At 40.1% G+C, this 16,375-nt stretch overlaps 1 protein-coding gene across 1 annotated transcript in view; it reads left to right on the top strand.

The window, feature by feature from the left end:
• Window positions 1–15,957, top strand: part of Fbxl7 (F-box and leucine-rich repeat protein 7) — a 327,726-nt gene extending 311,769 nt beyond the window's left edge. Inside the window, exons 5-8 of the mRNA XM_069338307.1 lie at window positions 1–480; window positions 5,896–6,064; window positions 6,967–7,164; window positions 8,303–15,957. The exon at window positions 1–480 is cut by the window's left edge and continues 308 nt beyond it. Coding sequence (XP_069194408.1) covers window positions 1–480; window positions 5,896–6,064; window positions 6,967–7,164; window positions 8,303–8,838 — 1,383 coding nt within the window. The 3' untranslated portion in view covers window positions 8,839–15,957. The remainder of the gene's footprint in view (window positions 481–5,895; window positions 6,065–6,966; window positions 7,165–8,302) is intronic.
• The last annotated feature ends 418 nt before the right edge of the window (window positions 15,958–16,375 follow it).

Genomic DNA, 16,375 nt, shown 5'->3' with positions numbered 1-16,375 from the left:
CCCACCAGAGACCGCACCACGCCCACCAGAGACCGCACCACGCCTTCACCTTGGTCAGACGTGCGAGCCTCTCCTTTCCCTGCCCTCGACTTGTCAGCGCTATCGTCGTGTCCGCGGTCCTCTCCAAGACCGCAGCTTCCGCAGGTGCCGCCGCAGCAGCAACAAACGACGCCGCAGCCGCAGCAACAACTGGAGAGCACCGACCAGCTGTTGGCCACGTACAAAGGCAAACGGGTGGCGCGGTCGTCACCTTTCGATAAGTTAAGCGACGAACTCGTGGTTCGAATCCTGTCGTTCCTCCCTACGAACGCTGTGTGCCAGTGTGCGAGAGTGTGTCGGCGGTGGTATGTGTTGGCGTGGGACCCGCGCCTCTGGTCCACCATCACCCTGGCCAGCGAGGCCATCCACGCAGACAGGGCCATCAAACAGATCACCAGACTGCTGGCCAGAGACTCCGGCGGCTGTGTCCACGTCGAGAAGGTGAGTGCGGCCCCGCAAGGGACACTCGGGCGCGAAGCAGTTACGCCAGTACTTACGAACGTGTACATCTTTGATGGATTTCGTTGCATTTATTAAACAGTTTACAAGCATGAAAACGTCCCAATCAACTGTTGTTATAGTTATAAACAGCCTCCTGGTGCTTCGGAACTCATTAACTGTTTAATAATTGTAAACAAAGCCGCCAAAGATTAAAAAAAAGATGTACAGGCTCGTAAGTGCTTGCGTAACTGCTTAGTGAATCTGGCCCCTGGGAGAGCAGGCCGTCTTCCTAAGGTTCCCAACGTCAAGAAACTATCGTACTAATGCCATGTGACATACTGTCCCGTTTTCTGGTGTGGGTCCTCTGGTATATTAGGATAAGGGCTCTTTACGCAAAATTATAATTAATTTTATCAATAAAGATGTTAATAATAAAAACTTTAATACGACAGTTTCTTGACGTTAGGAAACCTTAGGAGGACGAGGCCCACCACTTTTTTTTTCTTTCAATCTCCTGCCAACACATAAAAGAAATATTGCTAGTACAATCAGTGGGAGCTTTCAAGAGAAAACGAGAGATATTTCTGCGAGAGGTATCGGATCAGCCTGATCACGATCGCTGTAATTTGGTTTGTCGGGGACAGGAAGCCCGTACATATATATACTTCTCTCTCATTATCATATAAAAATAACAAAAGATGTGTAGAGATTTAAAACAGGCAAGAAAGAAATTTGAAGCACAACAGAGTCGGAACAGACACCCAACACATTAAAAACACAGTTTTGAATTCACAGTTCTTTAGGCAGTGATGTGGTGGAGGCTGACTCTATACACAGTTTCAAGTGTAGATATGATAGAGCCCGGTAGGCTCAGAAACCTGTACACCAGTTGATTGACGGTTGAGAGGCGGGACCAAAGAGCCAGAGCTCAACCCCCGCAAACACAACTAGGTGAGTAAAGTGTAAGTCAGGACAAGTCAACACACGCAAGGGAAAAACACCCACAGGAAACACACATTAATACAGTGAAACATCCAGAAGTACAGTGAAGCAAGCATAAGAACAGTGAAACAGACATGTATATATATATATATATATATATATATATATATATATATATATATATATACATATACATATACATATACACTTAAGGGTTATATTGAGGTCCCCCTCTAGGTTGAACTTGTACTGACTTTCCTCAGGATATAAACCCCCCACAAGAGTTGCTAAATTCCCGGGAACCTGTTTACTACTAGGTAAACAGAGACATTAGGTGAAAGGAAACGTGCCCAACCATTTCTACAGTGCCCTGCTTCGAAGACAAACAGCACTCACAGACTAAACAGTAACCAGGGAAGGCTAGCCATCGGCCTGGGGCTAGATTTACGAAGAAGTTACGCAAACACTTACGAACCTGTACATCTTTTCTCAATCTTTGGCGGCTTTGTTTACAATTATTAAACAGTTAATGGGTTCCGAAGCACCAGGATGCTGTTTATAACAATAACAACAGTTGCGGCGATATGCAGGCGATGAGTCACAATAACGTGGCTAAAGTATGTTGACCAGACCACACACTAGAAGGTGAAGGGACGACGACGTTTCGGTCCGTCCTGGACCAACCTGGAACAATCGACTTAAGAATGGGTCCAGGACGGACCGAAACGTCGTCGTCCTTTCACCTTCTAGTGTGTGGTCTGGTCAACTTGCAGCGATATTCCTTTCACGCAATAACAATACCATCCACATATAAAACGCAGTCAAATCACACTATAGAAAAAAGAACAGTATAAAAGAATTTAGAATAATCATGCCGGAAGACCTTATTTTTAACACAAAGTACCTATCATAATTGTAAGAAAAAATGACAAGCTAGATAACAAGAACCTTTCAAACATGAGATGCCAGACTAATTATCATACTGTTTAAGATGCTAGTGCTCTCTAGGGTGGAATACTGTTGCACACTAACAGCCCCATTAAAAACTTGAGAAATTGCTGACCTGGTGAATGTGAATATATCTTTTACTTCCTAAATCTACTCAATAAAACATCTAAATTACTGGGACCACTTCAGATTATTAAATTTATATTCTCTAGAGCGCAGGCGGGAGAGATGGATAATGATTTAAGCTTTACAAATATTAGAGACGGACATAACACCACATAAGACCAGGAGACTAAGCAGGATATGCAAAATAATCCCACTGAAAAACCAAGTTGCAATAGGTAAGCTGAGAGAGAATTGCATCAACATAAAATGTCCAAGAACTTGCAACACTCTAAACTAAGAGGCCCCCACACACCAGTAACACCACCCCCCACACACACACACCAGTAACACCACCCCCCACACACCAGTAACACCACCCCCCACACACCAGTAACCCCACCCCCCACACACCAGTAACCCCACCCCCCCACACACCAGTAACACCACCCCCCCACACACCAGTAACCCCACCTACACACACAAACCTGTAGTCCCACCCACACACCAATATCACTCAGTTAAACACCGCCAAATCTCTCAGACAGCACCATCAATAGTCCAAGCAACTCAAATCAACCACACACTATTATCGCCCCCTTCTCGTCCCTTCCCACATGCATAGGTCAGGAAAACGTACAAATACAACAAACTCAACATAACACCAACACACACACACACACACACACATACACACACACACACACACACACACACACACACACACACACACACACACACACACACACACTGATGATTTAATCAGAGATGTAGGCTAGCTAAGCAGCAAAATATAAGGGCATGGAGAAACTATAGAAATAACAGGACAATTGAGAGTAGAGAAAGATACCAGAGTGCCAGGAATGAATATGTCAGGTTGAGAAGAGAGGCAGAAAGACAATACGAAAATGACATCGCAAGCAAGGCATTGACACAACCTAAATTGCTGCACAGCCACATCAGGAGAAAAACAACAGTAAAGGAACAGGTAATGAAATTAAGGATAGGGGCAGATGGATTCACTACAAACGACAAGGAAGTGTGCAAGGAACTGAATAAGAAATTCCAGGAGGTCTTCACTTTAGAGCAAGGGGAAGTTCCAGAGATAAGAGAGGGAATAGTTAACCAGGAACCACTAGAAGAGTTTGAGATTACCAGTGGGGATGTAAGGAAGCTCTTGCTAGAGTTGGATGTGACAAAGGCTATAGGCCCAGATGTAATCTCCCCTTGGATACTAAAGGAAGGAGCAGAAACACTGTGCCTGCCACTCTCCATAGTGTACAACAAATCACTGGCAACAGGAGAACTGCCAAGAATTTGGAAAGCGGCTAATGTAGTCCCGATATACAAGAAGGGGGATAGACAGGAGGCACTGTACTACAGGCCAGTGTCCCTAACCTGCATACCATGCAAGCTGATGGAGAAGATGTGCGAAAAAAACTAGTGGAACATCTGGAGCGAAAGAACTTTGTAACACAGCATCAACATGGGTTCAGGAATGGCAAGTCCTGCTTCACAGGATTAATTGAATTCTACGACCAGGCAATAAAAATCAGGCTAAAAAGGGAGGGGTGGGCAGACTGCATATTTTTGTATTGCCAGAAAGCCTTTGACACAGTACCACACAAGAGGCAAGTGAAAAAGCTGGAGGTATAGGCTGGAGTGAAAGGAAAGGTACTCCATTGGATAAGGGAGTACCTAAGTAACAGAAGACAGCAAGTCACTGTGAGGGGTAAGGTGTAAGATTGGCGAGACATCACTAGTGGACTCCCGCAGGGGTCAGTCCTTGAACCTATACTGTTTATAATATATGTAAATGATCTCCTAGAGGGTATAGACGCGTTTCTTTCACCGGTTGTTGATGATGCAAAAATTATGAGGAGGACTGAAACAGAGGAAGATAGTAGGAGGCTACAGGACGACCTAAACAGACTGAATAAATGGTCCAACAAATGGCTGCTAAAGTTCAACCCAAGTGCAAAGTAATGAAACTAGGAGGTGGAAACAGGAGGCCAGACAAAGTATACAGAATGGGAGATAAAGTACTTCATGAACCGGACAGAGAGAAAGATCTAGGAGTTGATATTACACCAAACCTGTCTCCTGAAGCCCACATAAAAGAATTACGTCTGCGGCATACGCGAGGCTGGCTAACATCAGAACAGCCTTCAAGAACCTGAGTTAGGAATCATTCAGAATCTTGTATACCACATATGTAAGACCAATCCTGGAGTATGCGGCCCCAGCATGGAGCCCGTTCCTTGTCAAGCACAAGACGAAGCTGGAAAAGGTTCAGAGGTATGCCACTAGACTAGTCCCAGAATTAAGAGGCATGAGTTACGAGGAAAGGCTGCGGGAAATGCACCTCACGACACTGGAAGACAGAAGAGTAAGGGGAGACATGATCACTACCTACAAAATCCTCAGGGGAATTGACAGGGTAGACAAGGATAAACTATTCAACACTGGTGGTACACGAACAAGGGGACACAGGTGGAAACTGAGTACCCAAATGAGCCACAGGGACGTTAGAATGAACTTTTTCAGTGTCAGAGTAGTTAGCAGGTAGAATTCATTAGGCAGTGATGTGGTGGAGGCTGACTCCATACACAGTTTCAAATGTAGATATGATAGAGCCCAGTAGGCTCAGGAATCTGTACACCAGTTGATTGACAGTTGAGAGGCAGGACCAAAGAGCCAGAGCTCAACCCCCCCCCCCCCACAGGCCCAACTAGGTGAGTACACGCACACACAGCATGCCATCAGACTAGTACCCGAGATGAGGGGTATTAGCTACGAGGAGAGACTACGGGAACTAAACCTCATGTCACTGGAAGAAGGAAGAGTTAGGGGAGACATGATCACCACATACAGGCTTCTCAGAGGCCTGTATGTGGATGGAGTAGATAAAGACAATTTATTTAACACAGAGGACACTGGCACAAATGGACACAGGTGGAATCTGAGTACCCAGATGAGCCATAGAGATAATAGAGAGAACTTTTTTAGTGTCAGAGTAGTTAGCTAAAGGAATGCAGTAGAAAGTGATAAAAAAAACGAGTAAAAAGGGTTATTGCACTGAACTACTGATGGTAAAAATGTGGGGCTTAAGAGCAAATGTGTGCAGTGCTTCCCATAACGTTGCCCGAAACACCGTGTGTATTAGTGGCTTTAGGCATGTGGCAAAATACGCTGTGCGTATTAGTAGAAATCCAACATTATGTTTGTAACTCATCTTGTATGTATGTACTTTTACCTGAACAAATATTTCATTTGATTTGATTTGTTGTGAGTACACGCACATTCTCATAGGTCGGAACACAACCACACGATCACCAGCAACACAAGCACCACCCTTCCCAAATTAACACCAACATGACGCTCACCAATTGTTAAATACTAACTAACTTTCTCACCCACCAGGTGATTCTCAATAGCTGCTCACGACTGTCTGACCGAGGCTTGTCGCTGATTGGCCGGCGGTGTCCTGAGCTGCGTCATCTAGAAATAAAAGGCTGTATCAATGTTACCAACATTGGCATCTTCGAACTGGTCACTCAATGTGTCAACCTCGAACACCTTGACGTCACAGGTGAGACTTGTGGCACTAGGTACACTTACACAGATGGGGGGGGGCAGTGGTGAGGGTTATACTTTTAAGAATAATAATGTAGGTGGAATTCTTCTGAATTGATTGGTGGCATATCTAGACTTCTCATAAACAAGTATTATTTTCTGTAGTGGCAGATGGGGTAGGTTGGAATGAGAGAGAGAGAGAAAGGGGTGATGGACAGGGAGGGAGGGAGAGGGACAGAGAGAGAGAGAGAGAGAGATGAGGGAGAGGGAGAGAGAGAGAGAGAGAGAGATGAGGGAGAGGGAGAGAGAGAAAGAGAGAGAGAGAGAGAGAGAGAGAGAGGGAGAGGGAGAGGGGGAGAGAGAGAGAGAGAGAGAGAGAGAGAGAGAGAGAGAGAGAGAGAGAGAGAGAGAGAGAGAGAGAGAGAGAGAGAGAGAGAGAGAGAGAGAGAGAGAGAGACAGAGAGAGACAGAGAGAGACAGAGAGAGAGATATGGATGGGGGGGGGGGGGGGGAAGAGAGAAATGTGAAAAGGGTGGAAGAACAGAGGGAGATATAGGGTGAGAAGTAAGAGAGGGGAAGAAACGAGACCTGGACACTACCAGGTTTCCCATCTAGTTCTGTGTAAGATATACCAGGTTCTTTGTCATTTGTACCCATACCTCCTCCAGTACCCCTCACATGTACTAGTATCCACACCTCCAGTACCCTCATATAGGTAAAATGTACAACTGCTAGCACATACCTTTGTAGTTTTACCATGCAGCTGAACTGCACAGTCACTCCTTCAGTACTGTCTTAGTTTGGTTTCATATCAACTGTATTAGTATCAGCACCTATCCGTACCTTTCCAGGAAGATGATATTTTCCCCGGCATCCACCACTGTCACAAAGAATCACTAAGATCACCTCCTCTTGCAGGTTGTCATCAGATTACATGTATACACCTGACACAGCAGGGGACAGTGGAGCCAGAGCCAATGCACTCCCGCCAGCTTTACCTCCAATACCTCGACATGACGGACTGTTACGCCCTTGAGGACCAGGGTCTCAAGGTTATCGTGAAGAATTGTCCGCAGCTCCTACACCTCTACCTCAGGAGATGTATTAATATAACAGGTGAGCCTTGTGGAATGCATTAATCAGGTCTTCATTTAGGTCTCATGACCTATAGGCTGTGCATTCTTTTTTGTCCATGCCCCTCCTGTATATGAATCCCCATCACTGATCACTCCCATCGTGTTGCCGTAAACACTTTCTGGAAAGGTCAAGTTTTATGACATTTTCAAAACCACATTGGATTTGAGGGATTCCCATTGTGTATTGCTAATTTTTAAGTAGGCCCCCTCATAACACCCTCATTACCTCCCTCCTTCACCCTCATTACCCTCCTTCCTTCACCCTCATTACCCTCCTTCCTTCACCCTCATTACCCTCCTTCCTTCACCCCTCACAACCCGTGCTCACCTTCACTACCCTTCCTCCCTCACCCTCATTACTCTTCATTCTATACCCTCATTAATCTTCCTCCTTCACCCTCATTACTCTTCCTCCTTCACCCTTATTAACTCCCCCCCCAAAAAAAAAAAAAAACTCCCAACAAAAAGTGTCCAAACGTCCAACCAAAAATTACACAATGAAATAATTCAAAATGTGGTTGGAGCCATCCTAAGAGCTACCATGCATACCTAATATTTCAACATGCTCTGTGGGCTGATTCCATCGAGAAATTCTAAATTCAACCTGTCATATGAAGGGCAATAACCAATATAAACTGTCTGTAAAGATATTCAACAACATCGAGCAAATTTCCCATACCAAAGCCTTGAAGTATTTTACCATATTTTACTGAACAAAAATGTCTGCAGCTGGGGGAAAAAAAAAAAACAGAGAATTTGATTTTAAATAATTACTGTAGATCTTATCTGTATTTATTTGATAGTGTAGCTGATTTATATTGTTAGTGGAATACATATTTCACTCATTTTTAACTGTACAGTATTTATATTTTGATGTTAGCATGCAGGAAATTTAATGTAAGGTGTCATATTTCCAATTGCATGCACTTAATAGCTTCATTAATGTGTACTTTTAGGTAAAATTTGATCTCAACATTAACCGTTTTCTAATATTTTCATGATTTGCAATCAGCTCATAAACTATGAACTTAACAGGTCTGCATTTAATATTATATTAATCAGCCAGTGTTGAAATTTAGTTTTGTTAATATTTAATATTTGTAAATGCTGTATTTCAGACACAGGAGTTAAGCACATGGCTAGCTATTGCCTCATGCTGCGTGAGGTGAGCGTGTCAGATTGTGTCCAAATCACCGATTTTGGCATGTATGAGCTAGCCAAGTTAGGGCCCAACCTCCGCTACCTAAGTGTGGCCAAGTGTGACCAAATTAGTGATGCTGGCATCAAGCAGATTGCTCGCCACTGCTACAAGCTCCGCTACCTGAATGTCCGTGGGTGTGAGGCAGTTAGTGATGATTCCATGGAAATGGTGGCGAGATCATGCCCGAGATTACGTGCCCTTGACATTGGCAAGTGTGATGTTACTGACAATGGCATGAAACTCATTTCAGAGCATTGTCCAAATTTGAAGAAGTTGTCAGTGAAATCGTGTGACATGATTACAGACCGTGGTGTCCAGTATATTGCGTATTACTGCCGTGGCCTCCAGCAGCTCAATATTCAGGACTGCCAAGTGACCATTGAGGGCTACAGGACAGTTAAGAAATACTGCCGTCGTTGTATCATAGAGCACACTAACCCGGGTTTCTTTTAGTGAAACTGGACTGTGCCTGTGCCTCGCCTAGTGTCGTGCCAGTGACTTTAGAAAAAAAAATCATACCAGTGCCAAATAATGTGAGCCCCGTAACTTTGGTGCCACCAAGGACAAGACCCAGCTTCTGTTATAGATGACCGAGTGTTAATGGTTGTGCAGCCCTGGGCAAGACATGTGCCTACTCACCTGTGCCAAGTTTGCAGTGCCAAAATGGTGAGCTGATTCCCATGTGCAGTATGCATCAAATAACTCACTCCTCCCTGTACCAAAGTAATGCTACCGTCGCCCTGTGTACAGTGCCAGATGTTGCTTTGTAGCATGCACAGTTGTAGTGCATCTGCACTGTGAGAGTGTGTGTGTGTGTGTGCAACTGTGTATACCTTTGTTATACACGTTTTTACCATATGCACTTTCTGAATGATCATATTGCTGTGTGGACCTTTGTCATGTACATCTTCATAAATTCCATCTTGTAGTATTCATTATCATAAAATATCATTGTTATACACTTCATAACAGACCATTGATGTATACTCTTCATAAGAACCATTAATATACACTTTTCATAAAGGCCCATTGATACAGTATACACATTTCATAAAAATCACTTATTTCATAAGAATCGTCAGTGTATACTTTTTGTTAAGAACAATTGATGTACAGTATACTGTTCATAAAGAACCATTGATGAATTCTCTTCATAAAAAAATAATAATGTACAATGTACAGAGTGGAAATGTTCGCACTGTGCACCTCTGTACTGCACATTCTCACCCTGTGTACCTTCATAACATCAACTTTTCTATCTGTAGTGCCAGTTGTTTGTAAAAAAAAATATAAAAAAATTCCTCCTCGTATGTCTAGAATTAGCAAACTTGGTCACTACTGCCTACACTAAACATTATGTATCAAAAAATGTAAAAGTAATATTTATTTAGCATTGATAATTACAATACTGTATTCCAAACTAGGCCTTGGGCCAAACCCCCCACCATCAAATTATTCAGTCATTCAATCAAGTAATAGTTTGGAATAATTTGGCAGTAAATTTCTTTTTAAAGTACAGTATACTAATGATTTTTTTTTTTAATTTTGCTTTGTAAAATTTGTAATGTATTTTACACCTGCTGCCTGTGCTATTTTGTACCTGTAAATTATAGAGGGGAACACTGCAAGTTTGTTTCCTGAATATTACGACGACATCTTTGGTGATAGATTCCAGCATGGAAGTCCTATCTTGTGTATCTAAATGCAATGCATATCAAGTACTGTGTGCAGTGTAATAGTGTATGCAGGCTAATGCCCTTATTCTAGCCCAGTGTATATTGTTCCTCCGTACATTTAACTCTGTATTTTGTAGTTAGATACTATATTAACTATTTTTTTGTAGCCTGGGATACAGTTCATGTTGCAGAAACTATGTCTGGGGTGCTTTGTGTCCATGAATGTTAGGATGCATTCCAGAGGGACCAGTGAACCTGTTTGTGTTCCCAGTGCTAGTCAATGAAATAATTATCTTAATTTAATGTGGAGAAGAATGATAAGTATACCCATACCCACTATTCAAAATTTTGCCAACTAGAATTCGCACATGATTGGCCAAGCTAGGTTGTAGTTTTATACAAACAAGTTAGAAAATATGATGTAAACAAACAAAAATGTGTGCAATAAATACTATATACTTCATCAAAATTTAAATAACTGTTTACATTTCAATTACAAATGTATTTAGACATGTACTTTTTATAGTAGAAGAAGGTGTGAATGCCTCACAAAGCATTACAAAATATTTGTGGTTTGATATATAGTACAGGACTGGAGGTTTATTAGTTCTCAAACCCAAAAAATTGTCTTCTGATTCATCACCTTTGGCATCAACAGCAATTTTCATTCATTCTCCTACCAACATCAACACGCCCTTACTTTTACCAACATCAACACACTCACTTTTACCAACATCAACACACCCTCACTTTTACCAACATCAACACGCCCTTACTTTTACCAACATCAACACACCCTCACTTTTACCAACATCAACACACCCTCACTTTTACCAACATCAACACACACTCACTTTTACCAACATCAACACACTCACTTTTACCAACATCAACACACCCTCACTTTTACCAACATCAACACACACTCACTTTTACCAACATCAACACACTCACTTTAATAACATCTCACTTTTCATGAATCGTATACTCTAACTGGCCTTCATTATGTAGTCTTATTCCTAAATGGACCTGCTAGTGCAATGCTTCAGATAACCACCTATCAAACGGTCATGCTCTCAGTAACTACAAACCACTATATTTGACTCCCCCATGCTTTCACTATCAATAAAGCACCATGTTTAGACTTGTGTGTTCCTAGCTGCCATTACAATCTTACCATATTCTTGATAGTTAATGCAGTGATAAATATCTTAAAAATTACCACTATGGGTGTTCATTCACTCGCCTTGCCAAGCTACCATGGTGGCAGACTATCACCAACCAGGCCATTATTCTACTTCTTTGTTCCTGAAGATCCGTCCCTGCTGAGTGCAACTTCCTCTGTATTCTCAAAATAATGAACATGTAGGCCCTGCCCAATGATACAGCAGTGCCATCAGTTCACTATCAGACGTCCAACAGATGCACAGCTCCTCAGAAAAACATAGGCCCTCCATTTGTGTTTTGCAATAAGTAGTTCACATGTCCCATAGAATTATTTTATATTCATGCTATATAGTTCCAATGTCATGGTAACACTTTTATAATCACTGTTAAGAAACTAAGTAGACATTTTCATTGAACTTTATACTTTATACGTAAACATGCTTATGCACATATGCATGGTGAGATTATAAAGTTTTATGACTAAATAGAGCATACTCAAATTATATGAAAACACTTGGAGTTGCAGAAGTGGCAGATGCTGTCTGCATGCTGGTACATGGGTCTCAGCGCCTCGATGGATATCACATTCTATTTTTCCAGTGATGCATAGTAGGCAAAGAGAGTTGCAGCCATTCCTGTTGTATTTGAATGGTGCTGCAGGAATTTGCTTCATACGACCAGACAATGAGGGCTACTTTCACAATACAGTACTTTACTAAGGCATTGCAAAACAGTAGTGTACAAAAATCTTGATACTGTTTGAGCAAATTAAAAATTTCTAGTACACTAGACTTATATCACATTTTTTTCTTTTTAAGTTTATTTTCTAACCAATAGTACTGTATAAAAATTTTCTTCTGATCTCCATGGACAAGATATGAAATCTGTTAAGACTTCATATAGAGCAGTGCATTATCAAGCACTCGACCACAAGAGGTGATTGAAGTGCTTTTACAGTGCCAAATTACAATGCTACCCCCAGCATATATTCTCAAAGTGATCTATTTGGCACAGGAATGGGTGCACCTTCCCTTCAGTACACAGCACTGGAAAGAAATTATGTTACATCTGTTATGTGACTCAGCTGAGACTTGCAGTATGCATTTAGATAATCTGTCACAATTTTGCACCTATTATTGTTAGTACAATCAAAACAGTCTTGGAACATTTATTACACTTGATTAACGGTTGAGATATGTTGTCGCATGTACAAACAACATCCTTCTTGTGATCCAGAATTTAAAAATTTATATTTACATATATATATATACAGTATATATATAATATAAGGTTACCTGGCCAATCTCGACAATGTATTAGGTTGAACAGAGCACAAAGTACTGATAGCAATGTAAAGAAACACCAATTTGAGAAGAGAATTTATTAAAGATGACATTTTGCCTATAAGGGATTTTGTAAGTGACACAGACAAGACATTTTCTTTGATAACGTCTACTTTCAACTTTGTGTTTCTCTACAATAACTATTTATTAGAATGCTCTGCAGGGTAAATTAAAAAGAATGTTGACGTTCAAGTTATTTGCTTAATATTTTACATATACTGTATAGTACTGTGAAACAGCTGGTTGTGATTAAAAATTAGATTTTTTCTTATTGATATATTTAATGTTTTTAAATTACCCAAGGTCTGTTATATTGCTTACAAAGAGAGAGAGTAATAAAGAACAAACATCACACACTTGTGTAGCAGTGGAATGGAAGAGAAGCGGCTTTCAGCATCCATGTTTGCCAAGGTTACAGGCTTTTGTTATTTGTACCAGCAGGTCGTACCCTATACAGTACTGAACTTACATCAGGTCATACCCTTTGTGTTGAGCCTTATTTCTCTCACGCCAGATCATAGCCTCACTTAACACTTACGCAGTTTACCTGTCATTATGAGATGTATGTAGAGACTGCCATGGTTACGAAGACACTTGGTGGAACAGGCATCTAGAATCTGTGATCTTTGATGTATAATTTTATTGTAGCGAGTCAAGGCATGGCAGGATTATTCCAGATTTTGTTATAGTGTCATAAGCTGATCAATTTAAGATGTGCTGTATCTTTTTTTTTTTAACAGAAAATAAGTTGTTTCCATTATCGAGTGGTCACTATTGACCTCTATACTATTTGCAACTCTCATAACTTATTCTTATAGATTTTGTGTCAGTAGTTTTGTAAAGATTGAATTTAAACTGTAGATAGTACATTACAAAAATCAAAAACTTTAAAGTTAAAATTAAATCATTGTTCAATAATTATATATATTCGCCAGTATATTGCATACAGTGTTTGTATGCGTGTAATTATCTAGATGTGCTTGCAGGGTTAATCATAGTTCCCTAGTCCTGCCTTTCCAGCCCTTATCAGTTAATGCAATGACTTTCAGTTTCATGTTTCTCATATTTCCATTGAAGCTGCTTACTGAGCTCACTTTGACAGTATCTTCTTTTCAGAAGATACCATTCCACTTTTTTACACAGGTGGGGTACAGGAACAGACTTTCTTTGAGCATTTAAACTAAAAAGTGTTTCCTGAGTCCTTTGACTCATCCGCATCTCTAGCCAACACCTGTTTCCCCTCGGTCTCCCATTTCTCATTTTATACCTTATATAAAGCCATTATACGGTACCTTACATCTTCGTCCATTTTGTCAATATCCCTTTACTATCTTATATGTTAGCATATTTTCTCTGTATGTTTTCTCTCATATTTTCTCTGTATGTAATTACCTAAGTGTAGTTACAGGATGGGAGCTACACTACACTCATGGTGGGCCCATCTTCCTTTTACTCTATCACACGATGCTTTAGAACTATTATACTAATGGGTTTGGCATCCACCTTCTCACTAAATTTGTTCCAACTACAGTATCTACCATTGTTTCCAACAGGCAACTTTCTTGTATTTTTTGGAATTTTTGTCTCCTTTGCTTGAATCAATGATTTTCTTGTTCTTTAAGTTGCAGGTTTCAAAATTTCCTTTCACAATTTTGTCAATCCTTGTTTTATATTTTTCACATAGTGATCATGTCACCTATTTTCCTTATATCTTCTAGTTTTGACATATTTAACATCTGTAACCTCTGCTTGTAGCTCATGTTTTTCAGTACCAGAAGTTATTTAGTGCCATGTCTCTGCACCCTTTCCAGTTTATTGATGTTCTTCTTGGAATATGGGCACCATACTATTGCTGCCTATTCCTATTTTGGTCACAAAAGTTGTGAACAGTTTCTTTAGTATTTCAACGTCCATGTATTTAAAAGTACTTCTGAAGTTGGAAAGCTTAGCATAGGCTCCTCTCGCAATGTCATTATGTGGATCTCTGGTTACAGTTTACTATCCAGAACCACCCTTGGATCTCTTTTTTTGTCAGAATTCTTTAATGTCTTTCCACATAATTTGTAGGCTAAGGAAACAAAGGTGCCAAAAAATATTAGAAAGTTCTCTTTTGCAAACAGTGGTAGACAGTGGAAGTAAGTTAAGTGAAAAGGCAGTGGATGCCAAAACTGTCAATAGTTTAAAAGCGTTATATGATAGGGTACCGGGAAGATGGGACACCACAGGTAATTACACCTACGCACACGAGGTCATAGATTTAAACTAGGTAAACAAAGCTGCCGAAGAAATTTAAGAAAATTCACTTTCACAAACAGAGTGATAGACGGTTGGAACAAGTTAGGTGAGAAGCTGGTGGAGGCCAAAGAGTGCTGGGAAGACGGAACACCACGAGCGTAGCTCTCATCCTTTAACTACACTTAGATAATTACACACCAAATGGAATGTTTTAAGTTATGGAGGCAAACTCTATATACACTATTCAATGTAGATATGACAGAGCTTGATGGGCTCTGGAACCTAAACTTTAGTCGATTAAAAGTTGAGAGGCAGGACCCAAGAGCTGTGGCTCATCCCCTGCAATTATACTACACAAGTACACACACACAAACACAACTGCCTAAAACAACATATATTTTCACTTGCATTAGATCTTTTTAATGGGTTTGAAAAGAGGAAAAACAGCTGACCAGAATTATTTACAATAGTTACCTATTCAGTCTTAGTCAGCTTCTGAATGATGGTTATATTGGTGAAAGTTTAGGATTGTTGAAATAAACAAGCAATGTTGTGCCTTGAGATGTGATTTTGCCAATGAACCTGAAAGTTATCCCAATACTGTACGTGTGGAACGTGGATGACAATGACAATGACATAATAGAAAGAGGTCAGACATTGTGATCATTCTCATTACAAATATATAGCACTCTAGATTGGGGTGTAGAACGTCTCAGTGATGATGATCTTCATGTTTGTCACTATAAACCAAATGCCATTTCCGACTCGCTGCCCCCAAACTCACGGATGTTCTAATCATTTTCTCTCTATAATAATTTAACTCCTCTAATTTTATGAAGTAAAATAATGTAATTATATTGTATCTTGCTATCATAAAATATCTGTACTACTGTAGGATACTCATTAATGAGTGAATTGTATAAATTAGTTAATGGCTTTTAATCTCTTCCAATTCTTGTGGGTAACATTCGTGAGTTTGGTATGTGACGCTATTGCCATAATGTTTGCCTATCTGTTTTATATGCAATCATAATGTATTGAATTTGTATATTGTTATTATCCCTTTATGTAAGTTTTTCTATGAGATATTTTATAATTTATTTACTTACACAAGATTTAATTTCTTGTGTAGAATAAAAAAATTATCAATAGTTCTTCCTTTCATTATCCTGAAGCAACATATAATTTGAAAGATAAAGTTTATTACTAATTATTTGTATTCTTATTAGTAATGTCTACCACACACAGTAACAAATTTTGTGTTTACATCTCAGCAGCACTTCTAGTGATGAGATGCCTAAACATCATTTCTGGTCAGTTAAAGAAAGCCAGTAGGAATTTGGAATAGAAATTTAATGAAGATAAAATTTAATTATTTAGTAAATGATGATAATTAAATTACGTTCATTAATATTTATTAATAATTAATGCTATATATAGTAAATGGGGGTTTATTAATTATAAGGAATGTAAAATTCCTAGGGAACTTAAATAGGCCATGACAGTAACCATTAATGGGTAATGCACAACAAAGTACAGTATACAGTAGTCTGTAAAAGTTAACTGTAT

The sequence above is a fragment of the Procambarus clarkii genome, chromosome 39 (genome assembly GCF_040958095.1).
Source record: "Procambarus clarkii isolate CNS0578487 chromosome 39, FALCON_Pclarkii_2.0, whole genome shotgun sequence".
Lineage (NCBI taxonomy): Eukaryota > Metazoa > Arthropoda > Malacostraca > Decapoda > Cambaridae > Procambarus > Procambarus clarkii.
This window is presented reverse-complemented; position numbering and strand designations above follow the sequence as displayed.